At 37.5% G+C, this 17,867-nt stretch overlaps 1 protein-coding gene across 1 annotated transcript in view; it reads left to right on the top strand.

The window, feature by feature from the left end:
* The window catches only part of SLC9C2 (solute carrier family 9 member C2 (putative)), an 85,580-nt gene that overhangs the window by 32,170 nt on the left and 35,543 nt on the right, over positions 1 to 17,867 (top strand). Inside the window, exons 13-17 of the mRNA XM_046682676.1 lie at positions 8,360 to 8,457; positions 9,443 to 9,562; positions 11,017 to 11,215; positions 11,934 to 12,122; positions 14,544 to 14,693. Coding sequence (XP_046538632.1) covers positions 8,360 to 8,457; positions 9,443 to 9,562; positions 11,017 to 11,215; positions 11,934 to 12,122; positions 14,544 to 14,693 — 756 coding nt within the window. The remainder of the gene's footprint in view (positions 1 to 8,359; positions 8,458 to 9,442; positions 9,563 to 11,016; positions 11,216 to 11,933; positions 12,123 to 14,543; positions 14,694 to 17,867) is intronic.

Raw genomic sequence — 17,867 nt, 5'->3', positions numbered from 1 at the left:
AGTTTATTTTTTAAGTTGGATTTCAGTAAAATTCACACATTACAATTAGTGGATATGCCCTTTAAGTCTCTTTTAAACTGTAAATTCCTTCTCACCTTTCATTTTTTTCTGTTGAAGTACATATTTCTTCTTACTACAAAAAATATTAATGCATATTTTCATTCTTTTAAACATTTCTATACTTAATTAAAAATGTCCTTAGAGTTTGAAAGGCTCTTACCCAGGGAGTAAAATATGGTCACGAATTCTTTGCAGAGCCTCCTGTTAAGAGGTGGTGTCTATACTCCCCACGCCCCCACATTGAATTTGGGTTGTTCTTGTGACTTGTTTTGACCAATAAAATATGGCACAAGTGACTTTGGGATTCTAGAGACTAGGCCCTGAGAATATTTGCAGCTTCCACCTTCTTCCACTTTCAATACTACCAGGAGACTGTCATGTGAGGAAGGTGGCCTAGCCTCTGAAGAATGAGAGGCCACATAGAAGTAAACTGAGGCACGCAGCCAAGAGTCAGGACCTCACTACCAGACTTGTGAATGAGAGGCCATGTTAATTCAAGGATTAGGCAATAGGCTTAACCTCTTGACGGTAAGAGATGCAAAGAATTTGCGACCATATTTAATGTACCACAGTGTTCTCACTGGCCGCAAATATTTATACCCCTCATACAAGCAAAATACACTCATCCTTTTCTAAGACCACCCCCCTCCCCCAAAGCTTCATCCTATTATGGTATCATACTCAAGTCCAGCATCTCATGATCTGCATTTGGTCTAGGTATGCTAAGGCTCCTTGGTTGCATCTCCTTAAGTATGGTTCCTCTTGATTCAGAGACTTGTGAACTAAAAAGACAAATTAGCCTTCTACCCCCACCCCCAACATTTAGTGATAATCAACAGACACTTCTGTTCAAGAAAGGGAAGAACAGGAAGCACTGATTAATCACCAGTCCATGGCAATTTTGAAATCCAGCTGGGCATATGAACCAGTTCTCCCCATTCTTTACATTTCTATAAGGAATAACTGATGTTTGTAGGGGAATAACTTTCTTAGCCTGATTTCTGCCAGTAGAAACTTGGGAAGTTTCTATTCATTTAGAACTGTTTCTGCCTTTTTTTTAGTCCAATCTGATACAATTTCCTTAAAAACTTGTGTGTTGTCAATGAATCTGATTATAGCCCACTCTACTCCACAATTCCTTGTCATAGACAGGCCACATGGCAGACAATATGAGTCTGAGAAAGCCTTCAGTCTGCTTGAGAGGGTAGACTAAGCACCGCCTTTAATCTTTCAGTGGTCTTAACAAAGCTTCTTCAGCTACACCCTTGATTTGATCTTGAACCTGAAGCCACATTTTACTGGCTGCACTCTAGATTTGATCTTTGCCCCTGGATCTTTTTTGCCAGCTGGCGAGACTGCAGATGAGAAACAGGTTTAGTTTCCAACTTGGCAAATCATGGCCTCTTTATATTTTCTTTTGCTTGCAGATTGAATTGTTTCTCTTTGGTTTATCTCTCTCTTCTCATACCTTATCATATGCAGGTAAAAAGTTGACACTTTTAATATTTCTAGAATATTAGAAATCTAGAAATTTCCTTGGCCAGATTCATAAGTTCGTTAGGTACATCTCCTACCTTCCAAGTTACCTCAGGTGACAATATTGCCAATTGCGCTACCTCTTCATAGCACGGCTGCCTCCCTCCAGCCTCCTACACCAGTTTTATCACTGCTCTTCCAGCTTCCCCTAACAGTGTCCTCACTGGCCTTCTAGCTTCTGGTCACCACTCAGTCCCAAAGCTAATGTCACATGTTTTAGCATTTCGTTATGGAGACTCTCTACAATTGGTACCAAGTTCTGTTTTGGCTAGCCTTTGCTATATAACAAACCATCCCCAAACTTAGTGACTTAAAACAACAATGATTTATTATTTCCCACAGTTCTGTGGGTTGACAATCAGGATGATTTTGTTGTTGGTCTCACCTGGGAACACTCATGTCTGCCGTCATCGCACAGCTCAACTGGGGTTCGTGGGTCAGGATGTCCTCACTCATAGATTTGGCAGTTGACTCTAGCGTCTTTCAGGGCACTTTGTTTCTCCTCCAAAGGGCCTCTTATCTTCCAGTAGAGTGGACTGGACCTCTTCACAGCATGGCGGTTTCCAGGTTCCAAGAGGGCAAGAGGAGAAGCTTCAAGGCCTCTAAATCCTATGCTCTGAAACTTGAATAACATGACTTTTACCCTCATCCTATTACTTAAAGCAAATCACAAAGCTAGCCCAGATTCAGTGAGTGAATCCCCCACTTCTTGATGGGAAGATCAGCAATGTCAGTTGCAAAGAGCCATGGACACAGGGAGATATGATACATTGGGACCATTGTTATAATGGCCTAGCACATTTCCTTTTTTAAACCAAAAATCCTCTGTAGTGACCCACTCCAGGTTATCTTTTAATGGCTTTCCTGGGAGTACCTTCTATTAGCATTCCTCCTGCTTTTGTGACCTCTTTCCTTTTTGGTTTCCTCCGTGGGCTCTTCTTTATTCCTCAGGACAGTTAACTCTGTCTACTATTCTCACTTTATAGTCTTTACAGTCTCTCCTTCTTTGTTCTCAGCTACGCTCATGGTTTTAACCCTATCCACGGATGCTCTTCAACTCTATATTCTTCCTTCCAAAACTCTCACCACCATCTCTTTAGACTCATGAATCGAGCTGTGGCTAGACATCTCCTGAACATTTAACTGTACTTAAATCCACACTGAACTCATCCCAAATCTGCTCTTGTATTCCTGGCCTCAGTGAGTGGGATCATTACTCAGGTGATCACTCAGGTCAGTCCTCTCTCTCCCTCCCTCTCCAAGCTCTAGCAATCTTACCTTCTAAATATTTGCCAAATATACCCTTTTCCATCCCTGTATCTCTTAATTTAGGCCATGATAATCTCTTGCCTGGATAATAATCTTTAACTGGCCTCCCTGCCTCCAATATTTCCACTCTCAAATCACAGGGACTAATCTAAAAGACAGATGGGAATACACCACCCTTCTGCTTAAAACCCTACAATGGTTCCTCAGCACCTATAACATTTTCCAAAGTGAGTTCCCAAGAACTCCCAGGATGCTAAGAGAGACTTCATGAAAAAAAAGCTTCAGTGCTCAAATTAGTTTGGAAGTTGCTGGTTTAAACAAATTTATACAGATTGCTTATGGAATTCCTTGTAGAACTTCTCAGAGATCTTAACCCACTGAAGTGCATTGAGCCTCTTCAAGAGAGAATATTGAATGCAACATTTTTCTCCCTCCCTTCTTCATACATCACATTTTTTTTTTGTGGGGATAGGAGTTCAAGGAGCATCTTACAGGATTAGCATATCATCTTCCGGAAAAAGCTTACCTATGAGGTCAAATCTATGCATAATACACAAGGTCTTTTGTAATCTGGCCCCTGCCCATTACTCTAACTGATCTTTCACTATTCTCTGCCCCACAACTTGTCCTTTACTGCACTCACTATACTGTTTCTCATCTCTGTGCATACACTGAAGATGCCACTCACTGTTCACCCCTTCGCAAGTCTGCTCCCTCACCTCCATTCTTCATCTGGATAATCATGCTCATCCTTAAAACTCAACCGAGCTATCATCTCTTCCAAGAAGTTCTCTATGACCCCATCTCCACATCAAGATTGATTAGTGCCCTGTGTTTACTTTTTTTTTAACTTTTTTTTTTTTTTAAAGATTTTTATTTATTTCCTTTTTCTCCCCAAACCCCCCCGGTGCACACCTGTGTATTTTTAGTTGTGGGTCCTTCTAGTTGTGGCATGTGGTACACTGTCTCAGCATGGCTTGATGAGCGGTGCCATGTCCGCACCCAGGATTCAAACCAGTGAAACCCTAGGCCGCTGAAGTGGAGCATGTGAACTTAACCACTCGGCCACGGGGCAGGCCCTACTTTTATCTTCTTATATTTTCTACACTGTTGTATAATTTTATGTGTCTAACTATTCGCCTTCTCCCAATAGGCTATGAACTTCTTGAAGCCTTGGATTATATCTCTAGTACCTTAGCATAGGAGTTAGAGTAGAGTAGGCATTCAGTAAACATTTGTTTAAATAATGAATGAATAAACAAACATTCAATCATAAGTACACATGGAACATTCTCCTGGTTAAATCATATGCTGGGCCTCAAAGCAAGGCTTAAAAAAATCTAAGAAGATTGAAATCATACCAAGTATCTTTTCTAACCACAAAGGTATGAAACTAGAAATCAATAACAGGAGGAAAACTGAAAAATTCACAAATATGTGGAAATTAAACAACACACTCCTAAACAACCAATAGGTCAAAGAAGAAATCAAAAGGGAAATCAGAAAGTATCTCGAGACAAATGAAAATGAAAATACACATATTGAAACTTACAGGATGCAGTAAATGCAGAGGGAAAGTTAATAGTGATAAACGCCTTCATTAAGAAAAAGGAAAGATCTTAAATAAACAACCTAACTTTACACCTCAAGAAATAGAAGAAGAAGAACAAAGTGGGCCCACTGCAGAAGGAGGAAATAATACATATTAGAGCAGAAATAAATGAAATAGACACTAGAAAGACAACAGAAAAAATCAACAAAACGAATAGTTGGTTTTTTGAAAATATAAAATTGACAAACATTTAGCTAGAATAACCTAGGAAAAAAGAGAGAGAGAACTCAAACAAAATTATAAAAAAGAAGAGACATTACAACTGACACCACAGAAATACAATGGATCATAAGGGGCTACTATGAACAACTATATGCCAAAGTATTGGATAACACAGAAGAAATGGATAAGTTTCTAGAAATATAAACCTACCAAGACTAAATCATGAAGAAATAGAAAACTGAATAGACCATCAATGAGTAAGGAGATTGAATCAGTAATAAAAATCCTCCCAACAAAGAAAAGCTCAGGACTAGATGGTTTTGCTGGTGAATTCTACCAAATATTTAAAGAAGCACTAATATAAATCCTTAAACTTGTCCAAAAAATTGAAGAGGAAGGAACACTCTCATAGTCGTTTTACAAGGCCAGCATTACCCTGACACCAAAGCCAGATAAGGACACTACAAGAAAAGAAAAATAAAAGTCAGTATCCTTAAAAAAATAGATGCAAAAAATTTCACCAAGATACTAGCAAACCAAATTCAACAGCACATTAAAAGTTTCATACACCATGATCAAGTGGGGTTTATCCCTGGGGTGTAAGGATGGTTCAACATCCACAAATCAATCAGTGGGTAATACACCACATTAATGGAATGAAGCGTAAAAATCATATGATCCTCTCAAGAGATGCAGAAAAAGCATTTGACAAAATTCAACATCTTTTCAGGATAAATACTTTCAACAAATTGGGTATTGAAGGAACATACTGCAACAAAATGAAGGCCATATACAACAAACCCACAGCTAATATCATACTCAATGACGAAAAGCTGAAAGGTTTCCTCTAAAATCAGGAAAAGACAAGGTTGCCCAGCCTCACCATTCCTATTCAACATAGTTCTCGAAGTCCTAGCCATAGCAATCAGGCAAAAAGAAATAAAAGGCATCCAAATCAGAAAGGAAAAGAAGTAAAGTTATATCTGTTTGCAGATGACGTGATCTTGTATATGGAAAACCCTAAAGACTCCACCAAAACACTGTTAGAACTAATCAACGAATTCTGTAAAGTTGCAAGATACAAAATCAACCTACAAAAATTGCTCGCATCTTAACACACTAACAATGAACTCTGTGATAGAGAAATAAAGAAAAAAAATCCCACTTGTGATAGCATCAGAACCAATAAAATACTTAGGAATAAATTTAACCAAGGAGGTGAAAGATCTGTACACTGAAAACTATAAGACATTGATGAAAGAAATTGAAGAATACAAAAAAAAAAAAAAAAAAGGAAAGATATCCCATGTTCATGGATCAGAATTCATATTGTTAAAATGTCCATGCTACCTAAAGCCATTATAGATTCAATGCAATGCATATCAAAATTCCAATGGCATTTTTCACAGAAATGGAACAAACCATCCTAAAACATGTATGGAACATACAAAAGACCCCAAATAGCAAAAGCAATCCTGAGAAAGAAGGAAAAAGCAGGAGGCACCACAATTCCTGATTTCAAGTGATATTATAAAACTATAGTAATCAAAACAGTGTGGTGCTAGCATGAAAACAGATACAGACCAATAGAACAGAATTGAGAGCCTAGAGTAAACCCATGCATATATGGTCAACTAACAGCCAAGAATATACAATGGGGAAAAGATAGTCTTTTCAATAAATGGTGTTAGGGGAATCAGATCTTCACTTGCAAAAGAATCAGATTGGACCTCTATCTTACACTACTCACGAAAATTCACTCAAAATGGATGAAAGATTTAGACATAAGACCTGAAACTGTAAAACGCCTAGAAGGAAACATAGAGAAAAAGCTCCTTGACGTTGGTCTTGACAAAAAACTTTTGGATATGACACCAAAAGCACAAGCAATAAAAGCAAAGAGAAAAAGGTGGAACAACAGCAAACTAGAAAGCTGCTGCACAGCAGAAAAAAATGAAAAAACACAAAATGATAAGGCAGTTGCCGGCCCGTGGCTGCGTAGTTAAATTTGCATACTCCACTTTGGCAGCCTGGGGTTTACCGGTTGGGATCCTGGGCGCAGACCTACACAACGCTCTTCAAGCCATGCTGTGGTGTCATCCCACACAGAGGAATTAAAATGACTTGCAACTAGGACATATAACTATATACTGGGGCTTTGGGGAGAAAAAAAAAAAGAGGAAGATTGGCAACAGATGGTAGCTCAGGGCCAATCCTCCTAAAACAAAAAGATAAAGCAACCTATGGAATGAGAAAAATTATTTGCAAATAATAGGTAAGATAAGGCATTAATACCCAAAATAAGTAAGGAACTCATACAACTCAACAGCGAAAAACCAAGTAATCTGATTAAAAAATGGGCAGAGGACCGCAATAGACATTTTTCTAAAGAAGACATACAAATGGCAAACAGGCCATACATGAATAGGTGCTCCACATCCCTAATCATCAAAGAAATGCAAATCAAAACCACCTCACACCTGTCATCAAGAAGACAGAGATAACAAGTATTGGCTAGGATACGGAGAAAAGGGAATGCTTATACGTTATTGGTGAGGATGCAGATTGGTACTGTCACTAAGGAAAATGACATGGAGATTCCTCAAAAAATCAAAACTAGAACCACCATATGATCCCGCAATCCCACTTCTAGGTATATACCCAAAGGAAATAAAAAGAGGACCTTGAGGAGATACCTGCACGCCCATGTTCATTGCAGCATTATTCACAATAGCCAATACACGGAAACAACTTTAGTGTCTATTGGTGGATGAATGGGTAAAGAAAATGTATAATATATATATAATGGAATATTGTTCAGCCAAAGAACAGAAAGAAATCCTGCCATTTGTCATAACATGGGTGGACCTTGAGGGCATTATGCTATGTGGAATAAGTCAGATAGCGAAAGGCAAACACTTAGGATATCACTTATGTGTGGATCTACACAAGAAGCCAAACTCATAGACAAAGAGAGCAGAATGGGGGTTACTAGGGGTTGAGGGTTGGGGGGAATGGGGAGGTGTTTGTTAAAGTGTAGAAACTTATCAGTTATAAGATTAATAAGTTTTGGGGGTCTAATATGGTGACTATAGTTAACAATATGGTGAAAGCTGCTAAGAAAGTATATCTTAAATGTTCTCACCATACACACAACAATTGTAATTATGTGAGGTGGTGGATGTGTTAACTAATCTTATTGTGGTAATCATTTTGCAATATGTATGTGTATCAAGTCATCACATTGTACAGCTTAAACTTATATGATGTTATATGTCAATTATATCTCAATAAACCTGAAAAGAAAGAAAATAAAAAGAACATAGTCTACTTTTCTCTCTTGGTAGTTCTTTGTGAGGCTGAGATGATTAGTTCCCCTTTGAATTAATGCTTTGTATTGTCTACTCTACTGTAGGAAGATGCTGCTGCTGCTATTTCTATTACTGAAGCAAATGCCTTGAGTTGTATAGATTTTGAGTTTTCTGAAGCTAGGAATCTTTGTATCATTTATAACATCCAGGACAGTACTTGGTAAAAAATGAATATTTGGTAAATATTCAAATTGAATGAAATTTATTTTCTGCTATAGATTTTTTGGTAAAAGTATATTTTCATATATTGAGCTCAATAACAATAGTGAGGGCCATGTACAGGTCAAGTAGAGTGCATTACATTAATGTTTCAGTCCTTTGTAATGTTTGTGTAAAATTGTATGTTTAGAGGAGCTTTGAAAAACAGTGTAACAATGGAATTCTCGGTGTAGAGGCAGCCCGGATACTAATTGGTGCGGCCAAAAGCTATTGCCCCATCCAAGGAAAGTAAGTATATTTCTTTAATTGATAATTCCAAAATCAAATGAGTATGTGATAAAGAATGAACAAACTGAGTATTCAATGTCCAGATTGATCAATCTATTTATTTTATCTTTTTTCATCTATCTGTCTGTCTGTCCATCCATCCACCTATCCATGTACTTCCTATTTTACTTGTTTACATTTTTTTTTCCCTGAAGGTTCATAACTTTGGTGGCATTTGGAGATTCTGGAGGAAGATCTGACTATAGTGGAATTATATAAGAGACTAGGGGAGCCATGAAAGAGAACCCATGAAGTTCCAATTCTGTTATAATTATTTTGTCTTTATAACATATTCACTAAGTTACTGGATAGGAGAGGTAGCCTGGAGCCCACCATTAGACTGCTCGCTGCTCCTAGGGTGGAGCAGGCTCTGGAGGAATTGACCCAACTGATGGACCTGATAGATGCTGTTAAATCTGGTGGGAAAAGCTCGGTCTCTTAGAGATATATTGATATCTGGTTACAGTCCTGGCAAACATTAGATAATGGATGGTCTAAGACAAAGCCTTGGGGCAACAATGGTTCCGTCTGGGTGATAGTTAATATTTCAGCAGCCTGGTAACCTACTGGGAGATCCAGCATGAGTTCCTACATAAAGTTTGGGAAGGGTAGGGACTTCAGGGCCTTTGAGAGTCTTGGGTGAGGCAAAGCATGACAGAGGGAAGCTTGACTTTGAACCGCAAAGAACTGGTCTGAAGAAGCTTTAATTATGTTCTACGTCAGGTCAGGGACGGTTCCAGGAACACAGGCAGCAGGAGTCTCACGCTGAAAATGTTCCTGTACCATGACCATGGGTGGGTAGGTGGATGGATACAGAGGCTCCAGACGGGGTGTATTTAATAGACCCACATTGCATTTATATTTAGTATAACTTTCTCTTTTATATTACCAAAAAGTACAGCATGTGCTTTTTATCATAACATATATGTATATTTTTCTCTATTAGATTCATGAGCATTTATGATGTTTCAACTTACGTAAGAGCTAGAAGTTGGCTTATGAAATTTAAAAATATGTTAACTTTCTTGGACTATCGTACAGATAAGGCACCTCTTATTCTACACGGGTAAGCACTGTGAACCTTTAATAGCAATAGACTTGAAAATGTGACTTTTTCTACATTGTCAGAATAGATTAGTTTGATTTTCCTTATTAAAAAAAACAGCTAATATTATGGTTAATTTTTCTTATTGATTGAGTGGTGAAGGAGCAGAGTGCTTGCTTCTCTTTCTTCCTTCTGTTCCAGCAACTTCGTTGACATTGCTATTAGAGAGCAGGCAGAAATAAGAAGAAAAAGATGGTCATGTTTGGGTTTTTAAAGTTTTAATTGCCATGTGTCAGGGTCATATTCCATACTGGGCTGCTTTCATATTCTTCTGTGTATAACATTGAGCAGGGATGAGAAATATTGAACTCGTGGCCTAGTCCTGGCTCTCAATTTAATTTCCTCTGTGCCATAGAGTGGTTTTGTTGATGTCTAGAATTAGGAAAAACACAACATGGCCTTAATAATACCTATAACCAGTGTTCCAAAATATCACAAGATACAGATACTTAACTTGTGTAGACTCTTTGCTTTGTTACATAAGTTGTGAACTTATATACTTTTTAGCGAAGGAAGACACGGTTTTTCTACTCATAGAAGATATCAAAACAAGAAAATACTGGAAGAATTAATGCTACTAAATTTTAAGTGGGTGTTAGCATACTTTTCACAACAAATTCTGATAACTTTTTACTTTCATTGATTTATTAAGTTTAAAGAGAAATGTAAAAAAATTAAAGCCCTGGGGTCTTGACATATATCCATGTAACCTCTTTTTGTTGGGATCTACTTTAGATAGATTGAAAAATTTTAAAAATTAGTCATGGTAGGGGGCCGGCCCCGGTGGCCGTGTGGTTAAGTTTGCATGCTCCACTTCGGCGGCCCAGGATTTCACCGGTTCGGATCCTGGTCACGGACACGGCACCGCTCGTCAGGACATGTTGAGGCGGTGTCCCACATAGCGCAACCAGAGGCACTCACAACTAGAATGTACGACTATGTCCTGGGGGGCTTTGGGGAGAAGAAGAAACAACAACAACAAAAAAAGAAGATTGGCAACAGATGTTACCTCAGGCGCCCATCTTTAAAAAAAAAAAGTAGTCATAGTAATTATTGAATAGAATATTTTTTCCTGTTCTTAATTTTAAACAATGCTAATGTTTTTCTCTAAATTTATTTGTTTCTTGCTTATGATGTATGAATCTTTGCATTTTTTCCTATTTACTATTAGCTTTGATTTTAAAAAATTCTTCTCATCCCTGATATAAATTAACAAGAGCCGTTTTTTTATCTTTCTCCATTACGATTTTTATATATAGAAAGTGTGTTTTAGACTTTTGCTTATCTATTATTTTATACTGTTTATACTCTTCTTCAAATTAATGTTAATGATTCGTTTAAACAATTGTTGAATTTCAGATCTTAATTGTTAGAGTTTTAGTGATCTGATATTTTATTTGATCTCTTTTTTTCAGGAATAATAAATTTATGATTTTTGTATATCGCATTGTATTTTCAGAAGAATTTGAATATACAGGACATATTATAACATTTATACACATTTACCCTATGATAATGCATCTATGGCCAATGGCAAGAGAATTAAATGTGGCAGGACTGCTATTAGTAAACTATTATTTTGTATCTTTATACGTATTAGAATCAGCATTGAAGGTATGTTTTAAAATAGACATGTATCCTATACAAAGAACAATTCAGATATTTTGAATCTATATCTTTCATATTATTGAAATAATCTGTACTAGAACTGATCTGCTATATTAGTTGATAGGATCCTGGAATTTTAGTGATTGTTTTGCATTTTATGAGTTCAATAGTGAAATCAGTATAATAATCACAGTCTTGGGTACCAGATAAGATGAATATCGTAAAAGTGAAGAGAATCTCAAAGATCAAGTGCAACAGAATTGAAAATCCAGACATGGATGTTTCCTTCAAGTATTCTCTGTAATGATGCCAGAAATAAGTAAATGAATAAAACCGAATTGGTTTGCTAGATCTTTGTCATTACATAAGATGAGAACTACTTTTTAGGATAAATGCTTCAAAGATGATTTATGAGCATTACTGTTTTCATACTTTAATTATTACTGACAGTGTGGCAAGGAACCTGTTTACTGCTAGTTTTCATTGTTTTTGGCATTCTGGTTTCATTATAGATTATACACATTTTGAATGAAATTAAAATTGTTGAGGTTGGAGATTAAAAAGAATTTTTTTTGGAATTCCAAATGGATAACTTAAAACCCAACTTTTGGAATATAACTCATTTGTAGTTGAGGATTTAACTGTTAATTTTTAAGATCTCCCCCTCCCCTCATCATTGTCTGGTGCTATGAAATGACGTACATCCTCTGTGTTTTCTAAACAGATAATCATTTTGAAAAGAAAATATTTTCGTCAGTATTGGAACACTTTGGAATTTGTTATTGTGCTTATTGGAATCTTTGATATCTTTTTTATACACCTTGTCAGATGGAGACCAGACAACTTGGTTCTTATTCAGATTGTAATAATAATAGGATATTTCAGAATAATTAGGTTTATTCCTCTCATCAAGGTAAAACTTCACATTTTTAAATATTGGGTTTTTTTGTCCTACACTGGTTGTTAAATGAGTTAAGAATCCTCATTGTTTAGAAAAAAATAAGGGGCTGTCTCTTCTTCTAGAACCCTCTCTCTACAGGTATCTGCTTGGTTCGCTCTCTCACCTTCTTGAAGTCATTGCTCATATCTCGCCTTCTCGCAGAGATGGCCTTCCCTGACCACCCTACGCAAAACGTCAACCTGCCCTCCATACCCCCAGCTTTCCACCCCATCTTCCTGATCCCTCTCCACCTGGTTAAGTTTTACTTTCTCCCCATAGCACTTACCACCTTTTTACTGTGTGCTGTACGTACTCTCTGTGAGGTAGGGATTTTTGTTTTGGTCATTGTCATGACCTAGGCTCTAGAATGGTGCCTAGCATATAGTAAATACTTAATAAATATTTGTTAAGTGAATGAATGAAGATGTTGGTGTCACTTGAAGGTAGATTTTCAGTCTCAGCTCTTGGCCTCCTTTCTCTCTTTCCGGTGGAGTTGCATTATAAAAGCTTTCATCTCGAGAGCTTTAGATAATTTCACTTGCTGTTCCATTTTTTGGGTTGTTTAATCCTTATTACATCAAACAAGGTCTATTAGTGTGCATTGAAGTTATAGAGGCTTAATATTAAAAAAACTGCTGTAAATGGTGACAGCAAAAGGCATGCTTTAGAATCTCCCATCTAGTCTCCGTTCTCCGAGAGATGTAAGAGTTACCTTTTAAAGGCAGAATTGTTTGAATGTCCAGACTCATGCTTGTAGACTTTCTTTTTTATTCCTTCCTTGATTCTGTATTGTTACCGAGGTTTAGTGTTCATAATAATTACTGTACAGCGTTGTAGACACAAAACCTGCTTTAAGGGGTAATTTTGGTTATTTATGACTTTTGCCTCATGAGCTGAGTTTAGAGCGAGTGCCCACATAAGGTACAACCCCATCATAGTACAAACTGCTCTAGAAATCAAGCTGCATAGTATGAGGCTAAGTCTTCAAATGGAAGGTGGAACCTTCCTTAGGTAATCAGTTTTTACACAGAGATCTGATGTAGATGAACGTAAAATAATTATTTTAGAAGTAATACTTTGCAAAACGCCTCTCTGAGTGAAATAAAGATTTAAAGGTGTTATTGTGGAAGTCAGCTCTATTTAAAGTGTGAACCCATTGCTGCTTCTGTCCAGCATGTTCTGACAAATGTCAATGAAGTATATTTAAGGAATTAATAAAGTCCCGATTAGCTTTTTAAATTGAGTACTTACACATTCCAAGAACTGTGCAGAACACTTTATGTCCATTGTCTAATTAAATTATTGTAAGAGCTCTGTGTCACCACCTATCAAGTTAGGTGGTCCAATGGTCAGTCTCAGCATAGTGTGGCTTTCAAAAGAAACAAATGTGTATTGGAAAGCTTGGCAGGATATTGGAGGTCTTTACTTTAGATCCTCTTAGGAATAGCTCAGGGGGTGTCAGTGCTGTTTTGGAACAAAACTTTTGTTTTGTGTCTTGGAACAAATCTTTCTGTAAAAACTCTCTTCAATATCTCTCCCTCTGCCCAAAGTTTCACAATCAAAACAGCAGCTAAAAAAAAAATTCTCTCCTTTCTCTGTTGTAATTCCTTCGCTGTGATGCTCTTTTTCTGTTTTCGTCCTCCTCCTCTGTTACCTGCTCCCTCAGCATCTGCCCTGTGCTCTGACGTGACTCTCTCTCTGTGACTGACTGCATTGCTTGTGAGGAGCAGCTGCACTGGAACTCTGGTACCTAGGTATTATTGTCCTCAGTTTACAAATGAGGAGACTGAATTCTCAAAGTCACTAAGTAACTTGCTCAAGGTCACAGAGCTGGTGAGTAGAAGAGCTGGTATTTGAACCCAAGGAGGTTTATATTTAAAATCCCACTCTCTTCTGTCACTACACTCTCCTGCCTCGGCTTATGACCTGAGAAATTAGAGCTAAGAAGGATCTTAGATACCCTAAGTTCCTTTTCTTACAAGTGAAGAAAATGAGGAGGAGAGAGAGGATATATTCGGTTGGTAACTATCACCCAGGTTACAGGACTGCCTCTCTCATCTCCTGAAATCTGGAGGTATGGAGAATGGGGGGGAAAGGCAGTGGTAGCCACTTCCCCTTAAAGTTACAGAACCAGTTATTCACTGAGCTTTCATTTCTTTAGAGAGTGGCTCTCAAACTTGAGTGTGCGTAGACTTGTTAAAACATTGATTTACGGGCCCCAGTCCCAGAGTTTCTGGTTCGGCAGGTCTGGACTGGGGCCTGAGAATTTGCGTTTCTAACGAGTCTCTGGGTAGTGTCATTGCTGGTCTGGACACACTTGGAGACTATCTGCCTTAGAGGGTGCTTTTCCTCATCAAGTTTTCAGGTTTTTTTTTTTCCTCTCCATTATTGCAGATAATAATACCACTGCTGATAAATATTGCAGATGTGCAGATCAAAAAGCGTCTCAGGTTGATGTATAGTATTACAAAAGGCTATGTCAAAAGTCAAGAGGACGCCAAATTTTTAATAAAACAAATTTCTAGCCGAGAATCAATAAATCAGGTGAGAGACAAGCACTGGTCATTGGGAAAAAAAGTCACTTAGGTGTATTCATTTCTTTTAAGACCATTTCTACATGTATTTGACACAACAGACAACTTGTAGCAAGTGAAGGAGATTCAGTTGTTTATTACGTCATACGAGATGCAGAGAACAGTGTCTGTCCTTTAAATGTCAGCTGTCATTATCAAACATTTATGATCCTCTTAGAAGAAAATCTACCATTTGTTTTTATTTTTTGAGCACAGAGTAGAGATTCCATCTGTCTTTGCAACACCCTCTAAAAGACAGGGCACATGGAAAGGCTTCCTGCAGGCGCTGAGACTCAAACAAGGCTTCAAAGAAAAGGTAGGTCTGAAGTGGAGAGGAAGAGTGAGGGAAAGCGAAGACAGATTTGACAGTGAAAACTTGAAATGCTGGTTCTGAGGCGTGGATGAGTAGTAGCATTTATTCATTTATTTATTTTTATCATGGAAGACCCTCCTCATTTCCAGGCAGTATGAGATAAGGAAGGAGACGACACAGTTGACTAGGAACTCGAGGTAGAAGGAGTCACCTCCTAACCAGGTTCCTTCGTGTGAGTCTGTCCACTCCAGGCCACACTGACATTTAGCAGAGTAATGCTCCTAAAAGGGCTATTTTAAGTCTCATATCTGAATTTCAATGACTCTGCATGGCCTAAAGAGTAAGGTCTTTGAATTTATATGAGAAGGGAGGACAGAACACGGGAAAAATGGCAAAAAATAATCAAGCATAATTTTACAACCTGAAAATAATAGAATGCAAGACTAGAAGCAGCTGTCCCACCCCTCCTCTCTGCCAATTCACGGAGACCACCCCAGAGGGGCCGCTCCTGGGTGACATTCCTCTGCTGCTTGCCGGAAGAATTGTAAAGAATACGCAGCTATATTTAATTCTTATTTCTAATCAGCCTTTATTTACTCTCTACCATGCAGTGGAAGGAGATTAGAACATTCCTCTCCTTTAACTTTTCTTTTTCTCCCTGTCTTAAGATTTTGGAGCTATTATTTTTACACGAAAAGGTTTATAACATTTACATTCTATTCTGTAAGAATAAGTCAGTCTTCATTCTTTTCAATAAATGACTCTACATAGAACACCAAAAACAACCTTTACTTTGTTATGATTATATAAATATTATTCACTGTAGATTCAAGCCACAACGAAGAAAATATGATCCAATGTTGTTAAACATTTACTACTTGAAAGAGACCCTTCTAAATGAAAGAGTCAAATGGATTAATTTTTTTTAAACTATCTTCCTTCTCTTCCTTTAGATTATATTCTGCAGCCACTTTTTCTGGAGTCCCATGTGAGCCTCCTTTTCACTTTGCTTTTTATTATGCTGGATTATGCCCATAAATAATTTTTTTCATTTGTATTTATATGTTCCAAGATCTTTTTACTTTGCTCTCATAGTTAACAGTTTGACTCTCCAAAAGCATTTTCTTGCAGACATTGCCCCTCTGTCATCAGCGTTGCTGAGATAAACCTGATTTTACTTTCATTTTGTGGGTGACTTTTTTTTCTCTCCATTTAGAGTCTTTTAGAATTTTCTTTTTATCCTTGGAGTTCTGAAATTTCACTGGGATGTGTCTAGGTGTGATTTAAAAAAAAAAAAAAAGAAAATTGGGGCTGGCCTGGTGGTGTAGTGGTTAAGTTTGCATGCTCTGCTTCAGCAGCCTGGGGTTCACAGGGTTTGGATCCCGGGCTTGGACCTACACACTGCTCATCAAGCCATGCTGTGGTGGTGTCCCATACACAAAAAAATATGGGAAGATTGGCACAGATGTTAGCTCAGGGCCAATCTTCCTCACACACAAACGCACATACAAAATTATCCCATGCAGCACTTGGTGGGCACTTCATAATCTGAAGATTGCCATCTTTTTTTCCCTGACTTCTTTGATTATTCCCTCCTCTCTGTGGTTTCTATTTTCTCCTTTTGGCACCTTTTAAAGCAGATTTTTTGAATTTCTGGATTTAGTCTCTATTTCAACTTTTCTCATAACTTTCAGCTCTTTCTTCTTTGCTGTGAGAACTGCTCAGCTTAATTTTCCAGGTTACTAATTCAATCTTTAGCTGTATCCATTCTGCTATTCAGACCATCTATTAAATTTTCTTTTTTGACAACATTTTTTGATCTCCAAGAACTGTGATTGGTTCTTTTTCTTAGCAACTATTTGCTTTTCTCTTTTTTACAAATGTGGCCTTCTCTTGACTCTCTACTTTAAAAATTTCTGTTTCCTGTATTAATTCTGCTTTTCTGAGGTTCATTCTTCTATGTTTTGTGCTTAGTTCTTGTCTTTCATTCTGTGTTTTACACCCAAAGTTTGGTGATTTTTGGTTATATTTTCATACGTGTTATAAGGGTCTAAACTGAACAGTATCAATAGCTGGAGGGTATTTTCTCAGCCCAAGTGAGACCCCTGATTTTTAAATGACAATGAATTTAAATCCTAATTATCAAAGTCCTATCTCTAAAGACTGTGTGTGTGTACACTCAGGGTTTGTTGCGGGGTTACGTCTTTTGGTTGTTGTGCTAATTTTCTGTGAAGACTGTTAGTTCCCTCAGGCCAGAAAGAGGGGCTCTGCCCTTATCAAATTCAGGAGAGGGAAAGAGGCTGCAATGATACCTATCTTAATGTTTTTATTTTTAATTTCTAAAATAGATAAAAAGATATACTGTTAAATATCTTCGGAAATATCCTTAGCACTTAAGATTTTCTTTTATAATCAAGGACCACTATAGGGAGAGCATACCTGAATCTTAGGAAGGCATCTGACATCCTTCACACAGATAGAGATAGAGAAATATCTAGATCTATCAGAGAAGTATTGATTATTGGATCAAATATTAACGTGCAATAGAATTCTGTCCTGTTGGTTTACTTTGAATATTGGAGAAGAAAATTAAAAGAACCACTGAAAGTCTGGATTGATCTCTGTTAGAAAGAACATAGAGCTATTCATAGGAGAAAGGATTTCAGAAACAGGAAGAGGAGAGAAGAAACACAAGAGCCATTGGGAGGAGGTCAGCGTGTGTTTTGAGGAATTTGGGAGAAGACGTTGAGAGTTAAGGACAGTTGCCTCCAAGTGTAAGAGATGAAACAAATTCTCCTTTGGCATTTTAAAGGGAGCCTTCAGTAAAGATTT

This window comes from Equus quagga, chromosome 13, assembly GCF_021613505.1.
Source record: "Equus quagga isolate Etosha38 chromosome 13, UCLA_HA_Equagga_1.0, whole genome shotgun sequence".
Taxonomy (NCBI): domain Eukaryota; kingdom Metazoa; phylum Chordata; class Mammalia; order Perissodactyla; family Equidae; genus Equus; species Equus quagga.
This window is presented reverse-complemented; position numbering and strand designations above follow the sequence as displayed.